The 27509-nt window shown below is 35.9% G+C and overlaps 2 protein-coding genes across 4 annotated transcripts; both read right to left on the bottom strand.

The window, feature by feature from the left end:
* Nucleotides 1-365: 365 nt before the first annotated feature.
* Nucleotides 366-11605, bottom strand: LOC128225257 (myosin-9-like). Of its 3 annotated transcripts, none has more exons than XM_052935361.1 (2): nucleotides 11382-11605; nucleotides 366-4471 (listed from the first exon to the last, which is right to left on the bottom strand). In XM_052935361.1, the coding sequence occupies exon 2, from the start codon at nucleotides 4355-4357 to the stop codon at nucleotides 959-961; it is 3399 nt and encodes a 1132-aa protein (XP_052791321.1). In that variant the 5' UTR covers nucleotides 4358-4471; nucleotides 11382-11605; the 3' UTR covers nucleotides 366-958. The 3 variants fall into 3 exon arrangements, with proteins under 3 accessions (XP_052791321.1, XP_052791324.1, XP_052791322.1); XM_052935364.1 differs by lacking the exon at nucleotides 11382-11605 and adding an exon at nucleotides 9589-9794; XM_052935362.1 differs by lacking the exon at nucleotides 11382-11605 and adding an exon at nucleotides 5296-5546.
* A 1208-nt stretch (nucleotides 11606-12813) lies between these two features.
* LOC128219887 (centromere protein S-like) lies at nucleotides 12814-18142 on the bottom strand. Its single transcript, XM_052928034.1, has 4 exons — nucleotides 18069-18142; nucleotides 15777-15934; nucleotides 15330-15396; nucleotides 12814-14060 (listed from the first exon to the last, which is right to left on the bottom strand). Exons 1-4 carry the CDS (start codon nucleotides 18108-18110, stop codon nucleotides 13905-13907), a joined length of 423 nt encoding a protein of 140 aa, XP_052783994.1. The 5' UTR covers nucleotides 18111-18142; the 3' UTR covers nucleotides 12814-13904.
* Nucleotides 18143-27509: the final 9367 nt, after the last annotated feature.

The following is a 27509-nucleotide window of genomic DNA, read 5'->3' as shown; positions in this document are numbered from 1 at the left end:
TCAGTCATTATTCGGCTGCTGGGCAAAATTTGGCAGTGAGAATTCGGCTGATCGGCAAATTTTGTCAGTGAGAATTCGGCGCCTGAAGACAATGACGCAATGGCTCCTGTACACACTAAGGCAGTGATAATTCGGCAGCGAGACACAACATGGCATAGGGCATGGACGGGCAGATATTTTGGACACGTATTCCCGATCGACATTTATCAGCAGTTACCAGAGTACCCGGATATACATGTAAAGTGGCAGAATCAACCCGACATGAAATGGTTAATACTCGTTGTCCTTTTCTTGAAATAACCGCAAATGAAGCGTGAAAGGACAAAACAACAGCAGGTTCACCCTCGGGAACGTTATTACGCACATTGAGAAGAAACAACACTTTCATTCCTTTCAACAAGCAGCCGTCGAAAAAGGCGGGCTTAATAAAAGACCTACAAGAACCAAACATGAGATTTATTGTTATAATGGTTGGTGGCGGGTACTATAATTGTAGCATGGTTCTCGCCAAACGTACTCGGCGTGGCATGTCTGAGTAAAGATATCATTGCATCATCAGATTACTTTCATATACAATCAATTTAGCAAGTTTGCCTGGAAATTGCAATTAAGATAACGATTAATTTTGCAATTCTTGTTTATAGTAACATGTTCTATGTTCTATGTATAATTTTATTGTATAGCGAACATATTGAGCAACACTGTGAAATAATGTGTGTGTTTTTTCAAACGTTTATCTAACAGTCATACAAATATAATTACAATGTATAGATAAAGTAGAAACAAACAAATGACAATCTAATCGAAATAATCACATATATGATATATACAGAGCACTTTCGCAATATTTAAAAATATCTCTAACATGACCTCCCGTGTCTTGTTTCTCATATACATAACACTTTAACTACAAGTGGCACCGCATTTGCAACACATTTGTGAACACAACTACACATATTCAGTACACATTTTTATGCGCTGCCCTGATTCTATTAGCATGTATTTCCCGGTACCCTGAATAAGTCCCGTACCCGCCCGTGAGACGCATGTCTTTGTTCAATTCCGGAAGACTGTGCTCAGACTCTGGTGTTCTGGTGTCAGATGCTTTTCTCAAGTCTTCAAGACTTCGACTTGGGGATTTTGACGACTTAGATTCTACCTTTCTTTGATCAACCCTTCTAGACGGTTTACTAGGACTCGACTTACTGAAGGGCTGACGTTTTTTATGCAAGTCCGGATTAACAAGATGAACACGCTTTCTGTTGTGATTGTCTTTTTGCACATATAAAGCATGCTGGTTAGATGGTATTTTCTCATTAACCCACGCCTCAACTATGCCCTTTTCATCTTTTGGTTGCTCTGTCGGACGCTTCACCAAGTCAGCTGTCAAGGAGCTTGACATTTCTAACTGTCCTCTAAGTCGCTTATTTTCCTCAATGAGTCTTCTATTACTTGCTTCAATATCGTCGATTTTATCCTTCTTTACATCCCATTCCCGTTTTTCTTTTTCCATTTCCCTCTTTTCTCTGTCTAAATCATTCATTCGTTTTGAATGATTATCCAGTTTAACATTTAACTCGAAAACCTGTTGCTCAACACTTGAAACTTTGAAGTCTCTGTCTTCCAGTTGTAGATTCAAATGTTTTTCTTTAAGTTTGGATTCATCTAACTTTTCCATGACATGTTTTAAATCAGAATCCAACTTTTTATTTTCAATCTGATACTGCTCGACCTTCTGACTTTCAGAAATTAATTTTTCCTTTTCAACTTTTAGCGCCTTCCGTTCATTATCTCGATCTTCTTTCATTGAGTCAAGTTGATGGATAAGCTTACTTATTTGACTTTCCTTGTCAGAAACAATCGATTGCAGGTCTTTGTTGAACGTTTCCAAATTGTTTTTGGCCTCTATTATATCTTTATTTGCACTTTTCGTCTCGCTTAAAAGATTACCATGCTTGACTCTAGTTTCATCTAGTTCCTTTCTCAATTGTTCATTTTCGGCCTTCAACCTATCGATCTCCTGTCGAAGTCTTTCCACTTCCCTCTTTGTAGGACCAAGTTCACTTTTTATCTTTTTATTTTCCTTTTCCATTTGATCAAATTTTATTTTCATTTCATCGTATTCAGTTGTCTTATTATCTAGTTCTGTTTTGGTGTCTTGTATTTTTTCATTGAGCAATCGGTTTTCTTTGTTTTTGACCATTTCTAATTCCCGCTTTTCTTTGTTTAGTTTCAAAACTTGTGCTTTTAAATCTTTAATTTCATTGTCAAATTTGTTTTCATCTCTCATTACCCCAAGCATTTCATCTAGTTCGTTCTTTTTCTGTGCTAGCGAATCCGACAATGTTTTATTTTCATATTCAAGGGCGTCAACTTTCTTTTCCATTGACAAAGCTTTGGCTTTGTATTCCTTTAATGCTTTATTCGTCTGTTTTTGTTCATTATTTAGATCGTGCATATTATTTTGCTTTTCGGATACAGATGCGTTCGAATTTTTTGTAAGTGTTGTTTTTTCTGCTTCAAGTGCTAAAATTATTTTATTATTTTCATCGCTTTCCCTCCTAAGACGCTTGTTTTCATCATTTGACTTTTGGTTATCCGATTGAAGTTCAACAATTTGTTCCTTCAATTGTCTTATTTCGGCTGCTGAATTGTCTTGTCTGTTTGCATTTTCTAGACTTGTCACTTTTAACTCTAATTCTGCGTTTTTCTGTTCAAGTCGAGCTATTTTTTCATTGTCCAAATTCTCTCCTTTGCCTTGAACATGTAGACCACCTTCTAATTGTTCAAGTTGATCCCGAAGCTGTCGATTCTCCGCCGTCAGATCCTCAATGGCTCTTAAAAATCCATTTGCTTCGTCTTCTAGCTGTTTTATACGCTTTTTATACGTATATTCAGCTTTAAGTAATGTGTTTCTCTCTGCGTAAACGTGTTCGTACGTTTCTCGGCCGTTCATTTTCGTGCGGTCTGCTTCAGGCTTTATATCGAGTTTTATTGGTTCGACTGATTCGTTTGAAGGACTGAGCCTACCAGGATTGGACACACGATTCGTTCTTGTGTAATGAGACCCAACTTTTGTTGGTGAAGGGGATAAAACGTACGTTTGCTTCTGAGATTCACTCAGCGACCCTACACTATCAGTAGATAATCTAACCTCTGACTTTACATTATCGCTTTTCTTTTCATTTATGCTATCGTCAACTTTTACATGAAATGTTTCGTTGTCTAAAGATCTCCTTGGAGATTCTTTTTTTGCGTTGCCAACCGTCTTTTTATCACTATTCAAAGTAGTCGGTAATGATGTTGGCTTATTAGAATCTTCAATATCTATTTGATCTGCCTGCTTTTCGATTTTCTTCGGGCTGTTTTGGTTTTTAACTGATGATTCAACCTTTGGTGGGCTCTTGCTCCCAGATGGATGTTTATTACTTTCCCTTTCTTTTACTTCACGGGGGGATTTAAGTTCCTTACCTTTTGTGTTAGCATTCACAATAATGTCCTTATCAACTTTCAGTTCCTTTTTTGAAATCGGGTCCCTTTTGACAGGGCTTGTACTTCTTTTCCTATTAATGCCTTTTAGGACTGAAGCTTTTGCTGCAGCTTGCTGATTTTCTGCTGGTCTGGAATTTCCTTCCTTGTATTTCTCTTTGCTTGAATCAGTTTCACTCTTGATCGGCTTTTGTGAAGCAGTCTGATCAGCCTTTCCTATTTTTTGCACGCTCGTTAGAGGTTCATTCTTCGCTACTCTTTGCGTTACAGCAACATTGCTTTTTGTTGGAACTGTTTTGGCTGTTGTACTATTTGCAGTACTTGATTTGACCCCGTTTTCAGCACCTTTCTTTTCTTGTTCCTTTGCCGCAAGCTTTGCTTCGATAGCTTTGCTGAGTGATGAAGATTTTGAAATTGCAATTGCTTGAGTTTGTTTAGAATCACTGTTGTGATTTTGTGCCTGAAGTTTATTGTCTTTGTCTCGGGTGTTCGCCTTTGTATCGTTTTCCTTTTTAGTTGATGCTACTGTTTTAACAGTAGGGTTTGAGACATTTGGACGTTTTGAATCTTTGCTTTCTTGTTTAGAATTCGCAAGTTGAGTTCCAGTTACTGGCTTTTTATTCCTTTCTTTCTGTTTTTCAGAGCTGTGTTGTTTAATTTTAACGTTCTCGTTGTCTTTCACTGACACGGGCTGTTTTTTATTGTAGTGTGTATTTGCGTTGTAGTCTTTTACGACTTTGTCTTTGCCTTTAGTCTTTAAAACTATATCGGCATTCGTATCGATGACAGGCAGTTGGAGATTGCCTGTCTGGGCTTCAGTATCGAATGTGGCCTGTCTATCGACGGGTTTGTGCCTGGCAACCTCCATGCTGGTACCCAGCTGACGTGACGTGAGTCACAAACGTTAATGTGTTTGCCGCCATATTAGAACAGGGGCAAGGGGAAACAAGGATCCTGGCGCAGAAGGCTGAATAAGCTTGGTCTGAAAATATACAATAAAAATGTTGTAATTGCATAGAAATGGCCATGAATTAAGTGAACACGTCAAGTATATAATCTATAATGTAACTGAAAAGTATTGTAGAATATTTTGACAACTTAAAAATAATTTCTAAAAGTACATGTTGTTAAATGATTAACCTCGGTCATACAAATATTAATTGGTTAATAAATATCTATCATTCTATCTAAAATATATAATCCTCGTTAAACGTTCTTCGTCGTCTCAAAAGTTAGTATTGATCTAGGATTGATAATAGAGAAGTGTTTGAATAGACAAAAGTAATTTAATAGTTTGTATTACAAGTATAAATAACTTAACGGAATTACTATGTACGTAGCTACGATGCTATTTCCAAATCAAATTTGGCTTATCAATATCGACATAATAAGTCAGATGTTCGGCCAACAAAAGTATAATCGTGTATGATACTTAGTATTAAATATGACTTATTCCTGCAAAGATAAATGTTCTTGAAATATAAACGACGTTATCAATATACCTTTTGTACCATCTTTTTGTAAGGTATGCATGTTCTTTGCACGCGAGTGTTACATTTCTTAAATTGACTGAATATAAAGTCAGTAGTGCCTAAATTTATAAATATTATACAAGTCGCGCTTTGTGCTCGTGTTTAGTTTCAATAGCTCGGGTAGCGGGTGTGGTAACTATTACCAAATACAATAAATATACACATTAAAACACCTATAATAAAATTCGTTGGCTTGTTTCGTTTTTACTTAAGTCATCTTACTTTTGTTATTTAATACTAAACTTAATCGTGTTAAATATTAAATAGAACTTACTGTAATAAAAACCGTTTGTGTATGTCCGTTATCGCTATTAAGAGTTGCTCAGTAATTTACCACGTAGTGCAATATGCGAATGTAAATATAACACAAATGCTAACACTATACATTTTCCCGTAAAATTCTTTAAATATAATCTTCCAAAGTTCGTTTTTAAATAACAAATCCTCTTTATGTCTTAAACAAGTTTGGTGGTATTTCTTAAGCGCAAATAACTTTAAACACACACAGATCCGCACAATGGCCTTTATCCGGATCGAAATTGCCGTTGAAGAAGTATTGAAAATATTAGGATCAATTGATATTACCCGTTGCCCGTATGTTAAAATACACAGGAGTTAATAGGCATTACCTCGGTCTGTTTTTCTCCATCGATTTCTGTTAATATTAATTGTCTATAATGCACTTGAAGCTTGCATGTCACGTAATTTATTCTCAAGACGTACTTATGTTTGCTTGACATGCGTGTGAAAAATGATAAAAGGGTAGTTCTCGTTTTATGCGTTTATAAAAACACTCATTTGAATAATGTTCTGATTTGGATTACAATAAGAAGAAAATATGTGACACTTATTGACGTGTTGTTAACTTTGCTCCTTATCTATCGACGTTTTAGGTATCTTGCGCATTAATCAAATAAAATTACAATTTATAAGGTAACATCGAAACTCTGGAGTGTTTATTAAATACAAGTGTAAAAGTAAAATAAAATACAATAAATTTCCATTAATTAAATAATATACAAACAAATCAATGAAGAAATGAGTGAGTGGGAGATTTATTTTTTGATTAATTGATTGATTGATTGATTGATTGATTGATTGATTGATTGATTGATTGATTGATTGATTGATTGATTGATTGGCAAGGAGAAATGTATTTTTTTATTCTTAACTGTATTAATTTAAAGTTTATTACTTGAATCATCGTATTCGTAACAGAAAAACACTTTTGAGGTAAACTTGACAAGTTGGTTATCTGTGAAGAAGATTAAAATTGAAGTGAAGTAAGATTCCTCCTTCAAACAATTTATGTGGTCATTCATTTCCTTGGTAAAGAAACTTATGTCGGTCGTCCTTCACTACCTTGATGCAGCAACTGATGTTGTAATGAACCCCCTTTATGCAGCAACCAGCCTCTTGATGCAACAATTCCTGTTGCCTGGTACCCCTTAAATGCAAGAATTCGTGATGTTTTTATCACCTTGTTACAGCAATGCTTGTTTTCCTTGCTGCAACAATTTATGTTGTCCCAAACCACTTGACGCAGCAATTTATGTTGCCCTTTATTCCCTTGACGAAGCAATTTATGTTGGCATGCACCCTCTTGATGCAACGTGACTTGATGTTGTCTTCAACCCAGTTGATGCATCAATTCATATTGCACTTTATCCCTTTGGTGCAATATTTCCTGTTGTCTGTAACCCTTTTGCAACGATGCCGCATTTCATATCGTTCCTCATCTCTGTGATGCAGCCATTCATGATGTTTTTACCCTTGATGCAGCAATTCTTTTCTTGTACATGAAGTCTACTATCCCCTTGATGCAACAATTAATGTTGTCCTCCACCCCCTGAGACAGCAATTATTGTTGTCATTTGTAACCTTGATGCAGCAACCATCCTCTTAATGCAACAAGACATGCTGTCCTCAATCCCTTTGATGCAGCATTCATCCCTTGCGGCAGTAATGCATGTTGTCTTCCATCCTCTTGATGCAGCAATTATTGCTGTCCTCCATCCCCTTGATGCAGCTATAATTGTCGTCCTCCATCACATTGATGCAGCAATTGTTGTTTTCCTTTACTCCCTTGACGCAGTTATAAAAGGTGTCCTCCATCCCCTTGATGCAACAATTTATGTTGTCCTCAATACCCTTGATGCAGAACTCAATTTATGTTGTCCACCATCCCCTTGATGCAGCAACCATCCCCTTGTGGCAGTAATGCATGTTGTCCTCCATCCCCTTGATGCAGCAACCATCCCCTTGTGGCAGTAATGCATGTTGTTCTCCATTCACCTGATGCAGCAATTCATGTTGTCCTCCATTCCCTTGATGCAGCAATTCATGCTGTCTTCCATCCCCTTCATACAGCAATTCATGTTGTCATCCATCCCCTTGTTACAGTGAGTTATGTTGTATTTTGACTATTTGATACAGCAATTTATATTGTCTTACATCCCCTTGATACAGTAATTTATATTGTCTTCCATCCTCTTGATACAGCAATTCATGCTGTCCTCCATCCTCTTTGATACAGCAATTATTGTTATCTTCCATCCGCTTTTATACAGCAATTCATGTTGTCCTCCTTCCCCTTGATACAGTAATTCATGTTGTCTTCCATCGCATTTGATACAGCAATTCTTGTTATTTTCCATCCCCTTTGATACAGCAATTCATGCTGTCCTCCTGCCCCTTGATACAGTAATTCATGTTGTCTTCCATCCCTTTGATACAGCAATTGCTGTTGTCTTTTATCCTTTTTATCAGCAAATCTAGTTGTCCCCCATCCTTTTTGATACAGCAATTCGTGTTGTCCTCAATCCCCTTTGATACAGCAACTCTTGTTATCTTCCATACCCTTGATACAGTAATTCATGTCGTCCTCCAACCCCTTGATACAGTAATTAATGTTGTCCCCCATCACCTTTGATACAGAAATTCTTGTTATCTTCCATACCCTTGATACAGTAATTCATGGTGTCCTCCATCCCCTTTGATACAGTAATTCATGGTGTCCTCCATCCCCTTTGATACAGTAATTCATGGTGTCCTCCATCCCCTTTGATACAGCAATTCTTGTTGTATTCCATCCCCTTGATACAGCAATGCATGTTGTCCTCCATCCCCTTTGATACAGCGATTCACGTTGTATTCCAACCCCTTTGATACAGCGATTCGCGTTGTATTCCATCCCCTTGATACAGCAATGCATGTTGTCCTCCATCCCCTTTGATACAGCGATTCACGTTGTCCTCCATCCCCTTGATACAGCGATTCACGTTGTCCTCCATCCCCCTGATACAGCGATTCACATTGTATTCCAACCCCTTGATACAGCAATTCTTGTTGTCTTCCATCCCCTTGATGCAACAATTCATGTTGTCTTCCATCCCCTTGATACAGCAATTCATGTTGTTTTCCATCCCCTTGATGCAGCAATTCTTGTTGGCTTTTTAGCCTTTGATACAGCAATTCTTGTTGTCTTTCATGTACTCGAAGCAGCAATTATTCTGGCGTTGAAGCTAATTGATACGATGGGTAGCCACCATACGGTATACTGGTATGATATCCGATGCTATCGATACAAATATAATTCGACATGTTGTGTCTGAACAATAAAAGCAATTGATTCAGTGGTTACCCTTTGAACAAATTCTCTCTCGGTTATGCACTGTTACTCCATCAGTATATGTGGAGTGCTATCAAAATAAAACCAGTAGTTTCTCTTGAAGTGGGTTTCAATATGATGCCATTCAGTTCACACAATATCAAGTTGGACTACAATCTAAAGTTATCCGATCCTTGATCATGCAAGCGCAATGAAAAAAGAAACTTTATATTATTTAATAAATTCATCATTAATACGAATCATAATTTATATCTGAAATTTCACCTAAACCTATTTTTAAATGATGTAACGATCATATTTCGAATATGCAAAAACTATTCGTAAATACACTTTATAAAAAGTGAATTAATTTTATTAAATAGAATTAAGAAAAAGAGTTGTTGATGCCATTAAATCTATGAAGCGCCTTAACTCTGTATTCAAAACTATAAGAGTGACTGCCCAATGTGTGTGCATTATGTTATACTGAGAAGTCACAATGGACAAAAACAACATGCCTAATAAAATAACATTTGTGTGTTGAATGACACTTAACATGTTTTTTTTTAATTCTATATTAGTTTTCATTGAACTTAGACCATTTTAATAACATGTGTCTACATTGTGCACAATTTGAATATCAACGAGTTATAATAATACATGTTGTATATCAGTATACACCATCAGTGTGTGTTGTGTGTGTATTTGTGTGTGTATTTGTGTAAGGACGACGTTTGTTTGGGGCGAGGGCAGTATCGCAAGATATAGGATGAAGTAACCATTACTTGTAAACTACGAAAGGCAAACAGACACTTTTTTGTAATATTATTATCGTCATTTATACATTGATTAAAAACAACAACCATAATACACATATATCGCTTTATATGGATCATTTGATACTTTGTTACTTAGTTGACTTTACTGATAGGTGAGAATTCACAAGAAAAGGCTTACCTTCATTGTTATTTCAATTCTCATACACTTAATGCTATCTACTTTCAATCAAACATGTCACGTTATTTCTCCACTAAAATTAAAACAAACCAAATTCAACGTAAAACTGACTTAATCAATGAATGCTTTGTTACCCATGTATATATTGTCATTGCGAACATAACAAAGGTGTTGACTAAACACAGTTTTTCTCTGATCTCGACCAAGTATCATTGATTTTATATTACAAAACTAATCACTCGTTAGGTCTTTACAAGTTTATGTTGTGGTTGTCAACGGGGGACTAGACCATATTATGATGAAATGTGCATAGCATGTATTAATATCAAACTCAGGGGTGTATATTGTAAACGATGTAATACAAGAATGCCTTAATGATTAATTTACATCAGAATACTCTGCCAAAATGTCTGCCAGTGCCAAATCAAGATATTCCTCGCGTAAACAGTCCATAAAGTCAAGTCACTGGAACCGCATTATTGTTTGTACGACCTATAATTGAAAGCGTTTCCTTCTGGTGTCCTGTTTATTGTGGGATTACGCGACTTCCTATTGTTCATTCGGAACTCCTCGGCCATTTTTTCAAAAACAACCTCGGATGTATGCCGGTATATCTGTTGAAGTAGTCCGTATTTTTTTTGAATAAAAGCATTAATTAAATGTAGTGTTTAAGAGTTGTATTCATTGCTCTCAGTTTAAATTGATTGCCAGTGAAGTGTATTATTTCAAACATAATTACGATTCCCAAGAGTTAAGTCATAAATTTTAACTACTAAATAAGATTACTACGCGATCTATTTGCAGCGGACTTAAACGTACCACTTTTTAAGTATGTAAACCGTCCATATACATCCGAGGTTGTTTTTGAAAAAATGGCCGAGGAGCTCCGAATGCCTATTGTTCTGAAACAAAGCCACTCTGTATTTGTCCTGCTCTTTTGTCTTATCAACAGTAAAACAAATGAACAATTTAGCCGTGTATAGATATTGCTTTTAGCTAGTGATTTCAAAACGTTAGAGCATCCATGCCAAAACTACATCTAATTAAAACCCCTGAAGAAAATGACTCGGGTTTAACAATTATATAATGCATTTTTATATTTTGTGATATCCATTTTTGCCTACCATTGCCCATAAATTTAGATTTTGGGGTCATGCAAATAGTTTAAACATTTAAGAAGTATCCGTTTACCGCGCTGTTTAAACATTGCCATTTGTTCAGTATATAAAAGTCTAGCAATTATCCGCTAAACCAAACAATATCTAAGAAGAAGTATGTGACCAAAGGCTTATCAGTTTCATCTTAGTTGACATATCCTTTAATGATCTCATGAGCGGTGTACTTTATCAAGGTATTTGAATTGTAGGCCGTCAAACTTGTTTGTATAATGTCGATATAATAACTTCTATCTAGTGTGCTTCCCCTTGATTAACTAATTATTTAGATCCCAGATCGCCATTCACTCATTTAAGTCAAAGAAATGATTATATTAAAATAACAACACCTTTTTGGTTATATACTTTATAATTCATAACTATTTTCAGATATCTACAAATCGGTTTTATGATTGCCGTCTGGTACAAGTCTTGCCAACTCTAATGTATGTTATAAAACTGATCTTGGATTGTCCTTTAGTTCTTGTTCCCATATTTTAAGTATCGTTGAGACCTGGACATGCCTCACACGATTTGAAGAATAAAATCCAAGAATGGCAGTATATATATTTTTTTCCCGTACTGTGTGTCTATGAGCCCATAATTGCAAAAACAACCCGCCTACAAAAGTTTACTTACTTTCTTCATTTTACCATATCCATGTTCATATATAATACTTTATATCCCGATTTTTACAAGCGGTTCAAGTTTGTACTAAGATAACTTTCACTTCGAAGTTTTTATTAAAGTTAAGATCTTTAATTTATTACAAGTATATGATAAGATTGCGCGGTATTAAAATAAGATACAATGGGACGCAAACATTCTCATGTGTGTATAAAATCTCTGAATAAATATGTATTTGATACGATCTCAAATAGTTCAGTATAGACAATTCAATGTCAGAACTATTGATCGAAAATGGGTTTCGTTTACCCCGCATGATTTTATTGGTATGGTCAGGTTACAACAAATAATTGTTGAAATTCACCACAGTTCAGATAACCTAGTGTATTCATACATTCAATGCGAACTATTCAATAAAACAAGTCTAATAGACAAATACACCCATAAACAAATCGATCTTAAAAACTAAACCGCCGTTTGATAGACATGCATATATTGATATTTAAACCTTCTGTATAGCATGCCAAAGCACTCATTGCCGAGCACTATGGCAATACCGTAGAGCCATAAACATTAAAAACCTCAAAGTATTAGACCAAGCGACAATGAATTAAAGAAATATTTGTCCCATCAGGACAATCAGCATATCAAATCTCGTTCGTCGTGGTCCGGGTTACTTCTTTCATATATTCAGTAAAAAGAATCGTTTTTAAAACTTGATACTTTTATATAGCTACCCGGGTTCAGCCGGTGTTCATATAGACGTACTATTAAATTATTCTAGCATTATACATGGTAGAACCCGGCAATGGCTGCTCTTTTTGAGACTACTAACACAGTTCAAGATCAAGACTGCTAACGTTAAACTTCTTAATTACGTGACAAAACGACTTGCGGTGAATGACACGTATTATAAAGGCTACATGCACTAGCAGCGGGTCCAGGGAGGGGGGGAGGAGTTCACTCGGCGCGAATCCTCCCCTTTAAACCGTACTTTTTTTATTTCAATATAAGAGAAAAAGGTAATAAAATACGCCCAAAATTCCTGAATACGGACTAGCAGTTGTTAATATTTTCTTGGGGGAGTACCCTCCAACCCCTCTCCCGACACTTTAAAAAACCCATTTAGTTCTAAGGGAGGGGCGGAAGTCAAAAGCTTACACCCCATCCAACATCGTATCCTGGAACCGCCCCTGAAATGTACTTATTTCGCTTATACTGATAAGGATGCACGGCTTGCTGACAGCAGGAGACGGGTCTTTACACTTGACCATGCATATCGTCCCTTTTCAAAATGTAAACAAACTAGACCATTTTTCGCTCATTTTACACATTGTGAATTTCCCGTTTGAGAGATAGTAAGTTACATTGTACTCAGGACAAATATGGATGACAAAATATTCTTTCTTTAATATAGCTACATGTAGCACAGATACATAAAAACGAAAAAAGTCAAGATTTAAACAGTTCAATAGGTGTTTATTGGCTTCTAAAGGAATTGATCCGACAAAACAGATTTAAGGTTCTACTAAAGGGGGGTAACCCTCGAATGACAAAAGCGATATGGCTGGTAACGAATTTATTCGAGGTAATTATGCCCATACACATTCTGACCAAATATCGTAATGATTAGACTTAAGGTATTGATTGGACAAGACTGATTTAAGGTAATTTCGATAATAGAAGGGCGACAGCTCTCGAGTAACTACAGCAAATGACTGGTTATCGAACTTATCCGAGATATTATGCCCATACACATTCAGATCTACTTTGGTAATGATTGGACAAAGGGTTCTAAGTGTTGATTGGACAAGAACGATTTAAGAGTACTTCTATAATTAAAGGGCGATAACTCTTGGGGTCTTAAAAAAAATCAACATAGGTCATTTCATATAAAATTATCGTTAGAATGAAGAACGGATATATAAAAGTTGTAATATTTATTAGATTATGTATAATATAATGTACTTTAGGTCATTCATTTTCCATACAAGTAATCAGCATCTCCAAGTAATATCCTTTTAAACAGTACCAACTTATATGGGGGCACCAGGCATCAATAATTTAAATCATTGTTAATGGAGTTGTCAGAAAACTAAATTAAGGGTACAAAATATTTGGGGGCTGTTTGGGTATGAGTATTCATGCTCAAAGCAGGGTAAAGGGGCTTAGACCCCTTTTCAAAGTCATTTATACCCATACAATGTTCATATACTTCCTTCTAATTTGATGCATCTGTACCAGCAATACACTGTAGAAAAGTCTAAATTCATAAGCTCCCAGTCTTTATTTTAGAATTAATTAGACCTATAGAACTCTGAGTTATTGACAAAATGCCATATCAGTCATGAAATCCCTGCAGAACACTTGAGACACATATTTACCAAATGATGCAACCAATGCCTAAATTCCCCTTTAACTGTTAAACTCATTCACAGTCATGCAGTCATTTTAAGGTGCGAAAGCATAACAGTACTTGCAGCTTCTTAATCTACATCCATTTTAAACATTTTTACTCCTTCATTTGTTGATTTATCAGCTCTCCTCCTCTACAATGACGGGTTCTGTCTGATCACTGGGACTGGTGGAGGCTCCAACGGACGTCTGCTTCCCTTTACCTTTCTTGCTTCTCTTTTTAGGCTCTGGTTTAGAAGCATTCAGTTCTTCTTGAACTCCATTGATATAGTCCAGCTAAAAATAGGAAAGAAGTACATATTGAGAGCTTAATACAAGACTGTTGTATCGCCTTCTATTTCTATATTGAGTTATTACCATTTTGCACTTAGCTGTTAGCCCATGCAATGCATTCTCACTAACTAGTTAAATGCCCATGGCTAATAAGAACGCAAGAGTGCAGAGGAGCTGATGCCAACACTCAGTGCTTTTTCAATTAAAGAATAAGCCATAACTCAACAATGTTACAGCCGGAGTTATAGACCTTGCTGAAAAAGTGTGTATTTACTTTTGCAAGTGATTTGTAATTGAGTAATAACCAAGGTTAACACAAATGACGCCAACAACAATATGTGTTTTTCCTTCAAAATAAGAAACAAACTAAATGTGTATATATTTAAAATTCCTTTTTCACTTATTTGTATCAAAAAATGGGGAGAAAAGAATGTTTTAGCATTGGTAACAGGGACAAACTGCAATAAGGAAGACGAGTGTAAAATTTGTTTTGTATGTTCAAATGTATGTTGTCACCTTATAAATGTTTCCCATGGCATAAGGCATCCATTTACCAACACTTAATACTGCTTACTTTATTTATTATAATCCATATTGTTTAGACTTTAAATGGTAAAGACATGGGGTTTTTTACTTGGTGCACTTTACTGACTTTTAAAGGCTGTTCTCACTTAAAAAAATGTGATTCTCCACCAACATTCAGAATATTTTCCCAATTTGTTTGACACAATTTCTATGAATGAATAAAAAAGCAATGTATATCTTGAAAAACAGACAAAATCTTTACAAAAGTTATAACAGCATAGTGTACACAAATGGTAAAAACATGTATTAATAATATTTATACAATGTATCAGCTACTTTGGCATGATTTTGTATTTTCCTAAAGTTAGAAAAAAATCCAAATTTGGAAGGCATTGGGGTTGAAATGAATCCAAAATATTGGGCGAAATGTTGTTGTTGTTTTTCAAACTTTTTTATTTTTCAAATTATAACATGATCCAAGTTTTCCAATTTCCCATTCAAAATAGCACAGGCATTAAACAGACTGCAAAGTAAAGTCCCTGTGAACATGCTACAGAAACCAGTGATTAAAATAGCCACATATCGGCACACCAAAAGCAGGCTTGTAAAAAATCTGGATGATGTCATATGTGTATATATTTAGACTTGTGGGTTATAATCATATTATTATATGAACATAATAGTCTTCGGGCTTGTTCAATGAAAGCTTAAATGTCAATGACAACAAAACCCAAAATGAAGTCATACCAATTTAGGTGTTTTCCTTATCAACATTTTCACATCATCTGCATTTATTGTGCTTCTTTTTGCATGCCTGAAATTGATACAACATAGATTATACATTTTCTAAAACTATAGCTTAATCATACCATACAAGCACACAGCTAGGGCCAATATGGGATTAGACAGAACGATGTCTTATCCCTACCCCCATTCCGTTTTTATTTCAAATTATGGAATTTTGGTATGACGAAAACTTTGACCTTTCAAAAATTCATTACGCTACTGTGTATTTACGTACAGTCAGCTTCGCGCTTGCCATATGTGTTTGCAAACATCTGGACAAGTAATTATTAACATTTTCTATGATGCCCTTGGTAATGTAACTCCTACTTTAATAGGAAACTAAGTAGATACATGGATCTTTTTGAAGTTAAGTGAGACACTTTAATTTTTTTTTATAACAATAAGTACTTTGCAAATAGCTCCAGATCTGTAGCAAATTGTTCACACTTCTTCCAAGTCGTCTCGGAGATGGCGGCCACAACCATCTTGTTCAGCTGTACATTTTTCTCATCTGCGTGTTCTTTACATATCTGTAGAGTTGTATGGTGAACAGCAGCCTTTAGCCTCTAAAAAATAAAGAGAAGATGGAAAACTTGGATGTAGATCCTAATATTCCAGTTTTGGTTACGCGTCAAATAAAACCATTCCAAACCATTGAATTTGCAGAAGTCTGGGACAGCCTAGTTGAAGATTTAATAGTTTTGACTATAGTTTAGCAAAAATAACTAATTACTATGTTAGTGTTGGCAGGAGTGTCTCTTGCTAGTCTGGCAATACATCTACGCTAATGCACCAGTCAATTGTAACCAAGGACCTCCCAAGTCCGGGGGTTTAACGGGGATAGCCGGGGAAATGGGCTGTGTTTTACCTTTCAGGTGGCCCCGCAGTGCCAGGTGAATGTGGTGATTTTGTCTTTGCGCCAAATATAGCGAGGAATGAGCCTTACCTAGGGTCCCTGGGGCATTTGCCATTTTGGCGGGGATTTTACCAGCAGTTCATGGCTGCAGGGTGGGGATTTTACCCGGGCTTGGCTGGACCGAAAGTCAATGTCCCCACTATTCCCCAGGCTGTGGTTACAACTGACTCATGCATAACTGCTGAATAACCCACTTAATAAAACCAACTTAATGCACCAGTCAATTGTAACCACGGCTCCCCCAGGTCCGGGGAATAGCGGGGACTTTGACTTTTGGTACAGCCAAGCCCGGGTAAGATCCCCGTCCAGCGGGGACAAACTGCTGTTAAAATCCCCGCCAAATGCCCCTGCACCAGGGCTTGACGCTTATTCTAATACTTGGTTGCCCTTCGGGCAACCACCTAGCCATTTTCACTTGCCCGAATGGATTTTTTACTTGCCCAATTTTTGGGGGCTCATTTTGTTGTTATACTTCACATCAAAACCCATTTCCAGATTCAACCTGCACATCAGGGCTTGCTGTATTTGAAATAAATCAGTTGTCATGAAATTTGTAACTAATAGCACATACATTCAAATTATTAAGGATGAAATAAAATTGAATTATAAGAACCAACAGTCAACCTCTTATTATCTTAGCCTTGTAATCTTACATTTATTTTGAAGTAAATTACAATTTATCGCAATGTAAAGTGAAATCGTAAAGTTCCAAAAACCGAGCACCGAAAATTGGAGCAGTCCGAAAAATAGCCAAAATGACCATTCTCGCTGTGTCTGAGTCCAGGAAAATTGTTTCCCCAAGACTCGACCCAGCGTCGTTTTCGTTTCTTTTTATAGCTGGTCTTTTTCTCGGATGACTTAGCCTTTTTTCGTTTGAAACATTAAAAAAACTTGACAGCGTCGACTGTCAAAACATCATTTGACGATTTGTGTACATTGTGAGGGCATTAACTGGAATGCTAGCTATATGGATTTGGTGCAGCTCACGCGATTGGCCAACGGATCTAGACGGAATAACTTGAGCTCTATCGGAAAATATTCGGCAGTCTTCGCCATCGTAGTTTCGAATGAAAATGTCAGAGGAGCTCCATTTGACCCGATTTTTCGAGTCAACAACCAATGAGTGCATTAGTTTTGGTTTGATAAATACTCTCCAAGAAGGAGATTACGGACTACTATTTTTTACCAGAAAAGTCGCCACTATGACAAGTTTTTTTTTGTTACTGCCCGATCGGGCAGGTAGATTCTAAAAACTACTGCCCGCCTGCAAAAATTACTTGCCCCGGGCAATCGGGCAGTGGTTAATGTTGAGCCCTGTGCACTCCATGGACTCTAAGCTAGTAAGGCCCATTCCCAGCCATTTTCGGCGCAAAGACAAAACCACCACATTCACCTGGCACTGCTGGGCCACCTGAAAGGTAAAAACACGGCCCATTTCCCCGGCTATCCCCCCGGACCTGGGGGGACTGTGGTTACAATTGACTGGTGCATAATTATAATAATGACTCAATGGGAAAATGGTGGTTGTTTTGAGTATAAACTTTCGAAATGATCAAATCAGAATCTGGCTGCAAATCCCATTCGCGGAGACAGGTGTTTTAAAGTTAAAAACTATCCGTGTTCAACGTGAAGTTGACTACATGGACCCTCTTGTGCGTTTGGTCGTGGACAAACTATATTATATATGCAGTAAGTTTAACCTGTGTCTAGGGACACATATTTTGTTATTGACAAATTTTACTCAAAATAGTGTGTGTAAATAAAAGTATGAACAATATACGAACTTGTGTGTATGTCAGTTTCTCGAAATCCTCTTCCGTTGTCATTTTCCTTTTTCCCGCCAACTGTCAACATCATAATTAACAAACGCTTGGTAAATGTCGAATCAAACGCCGTTATCGATTCTTCGGTTACAACCTACCATTATAGGACCAAAGTCCACAAATGGGTTAGTTCTCACATCAGTGAAAACTTGCATGAATTCCTCATGTTTTGGTAGTTAGTATTCTCACTTATTTGTGGAAGAAAAAGTCATTTTTTTCTTTGAGAGATTTTCCATTGAACACTTGCATCCTTTTTAGAGGTATCGTACAAGTGTGCTAATCGCCACTTCCAAGAATGTCCTAAATGGGCGTAACTCATGCAAATGATTGTTTACACTAACCCGACCGACCCTAGATAAATATATTTAATCTTTATTAGGCTATATTTAAAGGGTCAATATATACAAGACAATGAACTGGGTACACATTTTCCTTGTAACATTATACACTAAAAATTAATATTTTATTACAACCCCACTGTTCGCTTGCACCGCACCGCCATCTATTAACTTCCTTAAAATGCCATCAACCACATCTAAGGTATGACAAATGTAAATTTGTGAAACTGAAGGATTCACCTATATATTGATAAACTCTGATTCTGAACACTTTCTTTAAAATATCACAGTATATATAGGGCGATGTTGAAATTAAGCTTGACGTTATCATGCTTTGACGCCTATCTTACTGGAGGCAGAGGCAACTTATCTTAATTTATACACCATAAAGACTAGGAATAAGAAAATGACCGTTTTTTGCACCACGTGCTATATTGTTTACTTGTTTCCTTGCGCAAATATGAATGATTAAGGTCGAGCTCTACAAACGGCGTGTCAGAGTCTTGAGAAAACTGTGTAGACCTTTAAAAAAAACCTCAATACATCGTTTAAAAGGCATTTGTTCATTTAACCTTTCTATAGATATTTAATCATTCATCGATACTTATCAAACAGCATTTCATTACCTTATCATGCGCACATTCGTTTGAAAGTTACTTCTCGAATGAACGGGACGTCACTTCAATGACGTCGACGCCGTGCACGGCTTCAAAGCGCGCCATTTTATCAAATTGTTGCAGTTTAGAGTTTTGCTGACCTCTGAAAATGATACTGATCGAAAACTACACCGCAGCACAAGTCTATATAGTTATAGTTTTTAACATATATGGATAAACTATATATACTATGTTAGTGAATTGACCAATGAACTTTAGTTAAGTATTAAATATCATCTAACATGGTGTCTAACAGAAAAAGAAGTGCAGGTCGTTGAGTAAAAGTCATGTATAATTAAAACTTCACTCATTAATTTTCATAAGTAGTATACGCTTAAAATACAATAAAACAGGCATTTTAATGGTGTGGGTTGTTTCTGTCAAATGTATTCGACTTGGTTATCCATCTCGTCTTGCAGTTGAATTTGGTTTGTATACACGTACTGGTGGGGTTGACCCAGGAAGCGGACTCGAGAGTCATTACACAAAAGCTTATAATATACTAGTAAAGGCTAAAAATCGAGCAAAAACTCAGATTTAAAACAAAATAAGAAAAATGTGGAAGATACATCCCAAAGAGTTCATCAATACTCTAATACTCATAATCACTACTTAAGAACTCATAAAAGTCAATAGTTTAGTCCCTTTAGTGATTTCTGCCAATATATGTCTAGGGTGGTTCATCATAACTTTGCCGTAAACAGGTCAGCTTTCGCATGGACGTATAGCGTCAGTTTCAAACTGCATCCGGTGTAGCAGAGACTTATCCGTTGGCCGTCCTTCTGAGAATGTGCTGACTTGAAAAATGTTCATATTCCCGTTTTGCTTAAAATAATTATGTAACAGACTGCAACTTGCTATGTGCACTTGTCGCTATGCAGGCGGACACTATATTACCGCGTCATTTTTAAAATATAGCTCGATCTGAAGCGAGCCGGTGTAAGTGCCGCTATATTTGGTTACAGTCAAGAGGAACTAAATTGATTTATATCAATAATTTATCAAGTTCTAGCTTAAATAACTTAAAATTATTATTGTTATATTTTATGACATGAAGCGACCAAAAACCCCCAGGTCCAATTCAGCACTGTAAAACCTGTTCGATGAAAATCTTGAGCTATACAGTATATCATATTTTGAGTAGCGATCGAATAAAATTGTCTTACATTTTATTCACAAACCTTTTTGGCATATAAATACATTTGACTACCCCACCGTTCATTACTCATGATGACTATCAATAATTATTTATGAATTTAAAGTAAGAGACATTGCATCGTGTGTGAACATAAACATCAACTTGTATTGTTGTGATTTTCTTTACTCTCCGGAAAGAAAAAAATACGCCAGGTAATATTAGATATAGTTAGGCAAGAAGAACTAGAGGTCAGTAAGAATAATCTCTGGTTAAATTGAGTATATTCTGGAGAGAAAACTAGGGGTCAGAAAGAAAATACGCGGTCTTGATTCAGGTGCGTTTTTTCGTTAGGGCGCCCTCCATAAAAACGTCACACAGCCGACAGCACAGGCTTGACACTGTTTCTCAATAAGGAGGTCCAACCCGTGTAATTCATGATTTCTCTCCAACAACGTTCATTATTGAAAACCAAAATGTGTGACGTGATACCACCGTCGTTTGTGCCAAATATCAGCCCAAAGCGACTTGTAGTAATTTCGCAACATCAAAATCATCTACTATTTTAACCACTGTTACTTTAAAAATGCACCATTGCTAAACAATTGTTCATGTCCAATAAGTGGTTCAATGCACATTGAAACACAAACTATCGTTAAAAGATGTCCTTTATTAAATAAGACTTTTTATTTAACAGATATGTAGGTGTCGCCGCATTTCGGCTTATGAATAAAATTGCCGTTACAATGTCAAAAACATTGAGAGTATGAATGATTAAATATCATTTTTTAAGATTATAAACACCTCTCCAATATTGGAAACAATATATTTTTATGTTGCCTATGCAAAAATCAAACTGTCTTTAAGACCCAGCCGAGTTTTCACAATTAAATTAGGAAACGGGTTGCTGAAAAGTAAATAACTAAAATTTCCGTTATCCTAATATCAAAATTAACTAGTGTTTATAGTGTTAAATCATGGTACTCATAACTGCACACATATTATACAGTGTTGATTTTAATTGATGATTTATTTTTTTCTATGAATTTTGCGTTCTTAATTATCCGTTTTGCAATATAATAAAATTTCCGATACCCAAATTTCCGTGATCGTTTTTCTTTGTTTTCAATATGCGGTAGATAAATGGTTCAAATCTATGATTTAATCAATCATAAATGATTGATAATACATCGATCATTTCTTTATCACGTGTTTTTCATAAAACAATTGAAGTTCATGGCGAAAATACAAGTACAGTTTGTCTGTTTTGAGGAAAAAGTAAGTACCGTTTTACATTTGCCTTTTTATCTGAAATGATTTTGGGGAATGTAAAATTTTGTTGCCAAATATTGGTTGACAGCATCGAGAGGTTACAGCATTATTTTAAACATCATTTAGTAGACATGTTTTTGAACCAGCAATTTTTAAATCTGACAAAATTTCCGTTACCAACAGGTAACGGACATTTCAAACCTCATGGGTCTTTCAATGATGTGTTATATCCGCTCAGTGAAGATAAGATTTTTTTTTGATAATTCGTTTATACAATAAAACAATGGTAGATAACCTCTTTGTGATATAAAAACTTTTTTAAAAGATTATGTTTACACAAAAATTTAGATGAAATTAACAATATTTTATTGAAATAATATGCTTTTCATTTATAAACCATCTTATTTGATGGTTTAACAATAATCTGACTAAAGTCCATTCGCCATATATTGTCTTGTATTTCTAGATATTCATGCCTACTCAGAATATCAGATTTATCAATGTTATCTGAATATTGTTTTAATATACGCTGTATAATAATAGTAACGGAAATTTCGCATTGGTATCGGAAATTATACTTTTTTCTTACAGGGTAATCATGGGCACGAATGGAGCCGAAATTCAACGTGCATACAAAGAGGGATAAAACAGAAAAACAAAGAGGAGTATTTGTGTAAAGAAATGGAGAGAATGAATAGGGGTTATATGCATCAACAAGCAAACTATCAGACAATGACAAAAAGAAACGACGTTATGGGAACAGAAACAATTTACGGTGTGTTTTTTTTATAAAAGACGGAAAGAGCAACGGGCAAGGAACTGAGTAGACGAAGAAACAAGTGGATGTTAAAGTACCTTAAATTATAAACAAGGGCCAACGCATGAAAGGGGGGGGGGCTCAGAATACAAGCAATGGTTGAGAGACAAAGACAAAAGCTGGGGATCTGGCACACAAAGACTTTATAAATCACAGTTTCCGAGGAATTATCGCATAAAGCAGCTACAGATGTAGCACTCTTGAGGACTTGCTTCCGGAACTGCTAAATATTAACAATGCATTACAAACCTTAATTACATTACTGGAATGAAAGACACAGACCATTTCAAACAAAAAAGGACACCTCACAAAACATACCTTAGTGACCTTTATATATATATAATTTTTTTTTATTTATGTGTGTCTTTCTTAGTTCTGAGTGGAAAGGGTCCTGTCCCAAATTTCCTGATGATGATGAAAAAGTTTGGAAGTTTTATGAATAGAAATTGACCGAGATGACGACAACGAACAGTCAATTCGTTAATTTTCATTTTCAAAAAAAGATGGCGGCGATTGTTGACAAAAATGCAAAATCGTTTGTATTAAAAGAAATTCTTGTGTATAGGTAATGAATGTGTTGTTGTTCTTTAAAGTACGTTGTTTATAGCGTCTTTATTTATTTTTGAAATGACCATTGATTTAGCTATATTTTAAAATTCCACATTAGCGAACCCACGTGCATTTGAAAGCTGAAAAGATGTGTTGAACTGGAGTCAAAAATAAGATAATGTACTAGATAAATATGTCACCATACCGTACACTCCTGTCATGCCATTTAGCTCAGTTGGTAAAAGCTCTGTACTGGTGTTCCATTGGTTGTTGACTTAAGCCCCACACGGCTTGCATTTTTCAAAAGTAAAAGGCAGGAGTGCCTGGATCTGCCTAAATGTGAATGGGTGGAGGGGGAGTGTAGTGTGTGTGTGTGGGTGGGTGAGAACCAGCTCTCTGTTTAGTTTAGTTTTTTTAGTTTTGTGTTCTTGAAGTCATTGGTTTGATCATCCCACAGGGCGCACTTATCCTCCTAGGTATGCTTTAGTTATTTCATTTTGTAGTCAACCAATCTATTACTGATTGGCATTGTAATGTCGTTCATCAACCTGTTTACACCATGAGCCGTGTAGCACACAAGGTCATTTAACAAGGTTGGAAGTAGGGATCTCGTGGGAGCACCAGACTAAGGAGGCAGAGATGGCTGTTTGTGAGGGAATAAAATAGAATATTTGATAAAAAATGCTAAACAATGGTTATATTTTAATTATAAAATAGTTTATTATTCATCATGAATATTTAAAAGATACAGTAAGGTTTGATTTTTTCATGTAGAAATTTAGATTTTACTGAATTCTGATTGGATGTTTCATCTGGTGACACATTTGTAGAAAATATATCCATGCATATTTTTTTCAATCTTTGTTTGCCTTGCCTGACAGTTGTCATTTGGTAAATATAAAAGGCCTTTTTAGTCTTACTTTGAAGTCAAATATTAGTAAATATTTTTGACAAAGCAAGGGTCAGGGGCATAAGGTTTCCAACAAGTTAGGTTTATGTTGATCACCAGTTTAAATTAAATCATGTGCATTTTGTGGAAAGTTAGATGTATTATTCCTATGAATATGATATAAATGTTTTTTTGTTTTTTAAATGAAAAATGACAAAACATGTTCTGTTTTCAGCCTTCCAGTAGTACTGATAGTACCATGGACACACAACCAATACATGGCCCGGCAAACAACATGAATCTGACCAGAGAACCGACGCCTCTTTGGTCGACATGAACTCTGGTCTGAGTCATCAAATGTATGTAATTACAATATTGATTTAGGTAATTTGTGAAAAAAGGTTGAAATAATGCAAGATTCTTGAGAATTTTTTTATAAGAATTTCTTGTCAAATTCTCTCTCTATCAATGAATGCACAACATAAAAATAGGTCATACTCTTCTGCCAAATTAAGCCACAGGTAAATGCCAAATACTCTGTTCTTAACAATAAAACCACAGTTACTCTATGCCTGCCAACTGCAATTGATTGTTCTTCCAACTATTTGTCTACCAACTGGAACCAACTATGTTCGTTCCGAAGACAACCCAGGAAACCTATTCCTGCCAACTGCAAACTACTATGTTCTACCAAATAAAACTACAGGGATCCTTTGCCTGCCAATTGCAAAATTTATTAACTTTGTTCTGCCAGTTAAAGTCAAGCCACCATAGTATCCTTCCAACATCAACTTACTCTGCTCTTCTTAATGTCACCAAAATCACCCTATGCCTGCCAACAATAAGTGACTGATAATATATAACATGCTGCACTTTATGTCTGCCAAATGCAAACAACTATATATTTATATAATTATATTTACTGTAGTTCCGTCGAATAAAACCACACCCACACTACTCCTGCCAGTCACAATTTATTCTGTTCTTCCAAATAAAACCATAGGCACCATATGCATGCCAATTGCAATTTACTCCATTTTCCAAATAAAGCCACAGATCTGCCAAATGCATTTGACTTTGCTTTTTCAAATAAGGCCACAGGCACCCAATGCCTGTGAACACCAAATTACGCTGTACTTCTAAATATGTCTACAGGTAGCATATGCATGCTAACTACAGTTTTGGCTGCTATTCCAAATTTTGCCCATTCAGCACTATATGCCTGCCTAATTTACTCTGTTTTTCCAAATATATCTGCAAACACCTTATGGTTTCCAACAATGTACTTTCCTGATATATCATAGACACTTGACACCTGCCACTTACAATTTACACTTATCTTTTGGCTTAATTCTATTTTCTCCCAAATTCTGTCACCTAAATGCTGAAAGGAAACCTATAGGGATAAACCCTGTACTCAATAAAAAACCTACAGCATGTGTAGATATATTTGGAAACCTTTTGTTTATGAACCATAGTTCATTCTCATTCTAGGAAGAGAAGGTGTATACAAAATTTAATAGTTCTTAGAACTGTTGGTATAGAAACCATTATAAAGATACAATGAATTTTGTGTTTATCTTGTTTTTTTTCCACTCATATTGTCTATCATGTATCCACATAAGTTAGTTATTCAAGATAAAGTGGTTCTTAAGAGTAATATTATTTTATTTACTCAATTAAAGAATGTAAATTAAGTTAAAAGTAGGATTTTAAAAGCACCATGCTCCATTGGCACCACACTTCTGTTTTTGGTTTTGATCGTATATTAAAGCTGCACTCTTACAGATTTACTGTTATGACAACTCTTTTATTTTTTGTCTTGGAATGAGCAAATATTTGCCTAAATATATGCAAACTAGTGATATAAGACTGCTGGCAAAAATTAGATTGCAGATTTTTAGCTCGACTATTCGAAGAATAAGTGGGCTATACTACTCAGCCCAGCATCGGCGTCGGCGTCCGGTTAAAGTTTTAGGGCAAGTTGGGATTTTCACTTATAAGTCCAATACCCTACATTCAATTGACTTAATACTTCACGCAGTTGTTTAGGGCCATCACATGATGTCAGGTTAGATAACTCCATATTATTCTTTAAACAGATTATGGCCCCTGATTGACTATGGAACTTAGGTTAAAGTTTTAGGGCAAGTTGGAATATTTATTAATAACTTCTATATCCTTTGTTCAATTGACTTAATACTTCACACAGTTGTTCAGGACCATCACACAATGAGGTTACATAACTCCATATTATCCTAAATACAAGTGATGATTGATCCCTGATTGACTTAGGTTAAAGTTTTAGGGCACGTTAAAGTTTTAGGGCAAGTTGGGATTTTCACTTAAAACTCCAATATCATTCAATCAATTGACTTAATACTTCACACAGATGTTCAGAGCAATCTCATAATGAGGTTAGATAACTCCATATGATCTTTTATACAAATTATGGCCCCTGATTGACTATGGAACTTAGGTTAAAGTTTTAGGGCAGGTTGGGATATTGTTTAATAACTTCTATACCCTTCATTCAATTGACTTAATACTTTACACAGTTGTTCAGGACCATCACCCAATGAGGTTACATAACTCCATATCCTAAATACAAGTTATGGCCCCTGATTGACTTAGGTTAAATTTTAGGCAAGTAAAAGTAAGGGCAAGTTGGGATTTTAATAAAAAAACCCCTCTATACTGTTCATTAAATGCACTTTATAAAATTCAAAATTATTTACGACCATCTTACAACAAAAAACATAACTCCGTTTTAAGCCTAAATACAAATTATGGCCCTTGATTATTTTTTTAATTTCCTTTTTATACGCCCGAAGGGTCGTATTATGTTATGGCCTCCATCGTCTGTCCGTCTGTCTGTCCGTCTGTCCGTCCGTTCGTCCGTTAGCAATTCCATGTCCGGGCCATAACTTGGTAACTAATAAAGCGATTTTCAAATAACTTTATACAAAGCATCATTACATTAAAAGGATGTGTCGCGCGCAATTTCCAGGTCCATACCTCAAACACTAGAATCACCATGGGGGGGGGGACGTAAGCAATTCCATGTCCAGGCCATAACTGGGTTACTACTAAAGCAATTTTCAAATAACATTATACAAATCATCTCTGCATTAAAAGGATTTGTCAAGCATGCTTTCCAGGTCCGTACCTCAAAGGCTAATTTCACTGGGGGGCGTTAGCAATTCCGTTTCAATATTGGAAGTTTAAGCCTTTGTTGTAAACACTTCACACCTAGTAAGCAGTATACTAGCATAACCTAAATGTTTATTAAAGACCTCAAGCCGAATCTTCTTCGGGCGTATAATGCTCCGTTTCGCGGTACTCTTGTTCATAATGAAATTTCAAGTTATTTAAATGACTTGTGTCATTGTTTGGGCGGGCTGGTGGGAGGGCAGCATCAAAGTCACCTTATGTATCGAATAAGTTTAGTTAGGTTTGACATGAAGAGATCAAACTTGGTATTATTACATCGTTATTGTATTCTAAGTCAAAGCGGCATAGTCGAGCGCGCTGTCTTATGACGGCTCTTGTCATATTTAAGTTCAAAAATGTTTAATGCATTTTTCTTAAACAGTTAGTAAAGTTTTTAGCCATAAAACATTGATTTTCGAACGGAAATATGAAAATATGCGATCTGATCTTTTGTCAGCAGTCTTATATGTGCGCAGATAGTTGCGCAAAAATTTGCTCATTCAGAGACAAAAAATAAAAAAAAGTTGTCAAAA

This window comes from Mya arenaria, chromosome 2 (genome assembly GCF_026914265.1).
Source record: "Mya arenaria isolate MELC-2E11 chromosome 2, ASM2691426v1".
NCBI classification, from domain to species: Eukaryota; Metazoa; Mollusca; class Bivalvia; order Myida; family Myidae; genus Mya; species Mya arenaria.
The sequence above is the reverse complement of the archived record's forward strand: the minus strand, read 5'-3'. Positions and strand labels throughout refer to the sequence as shown.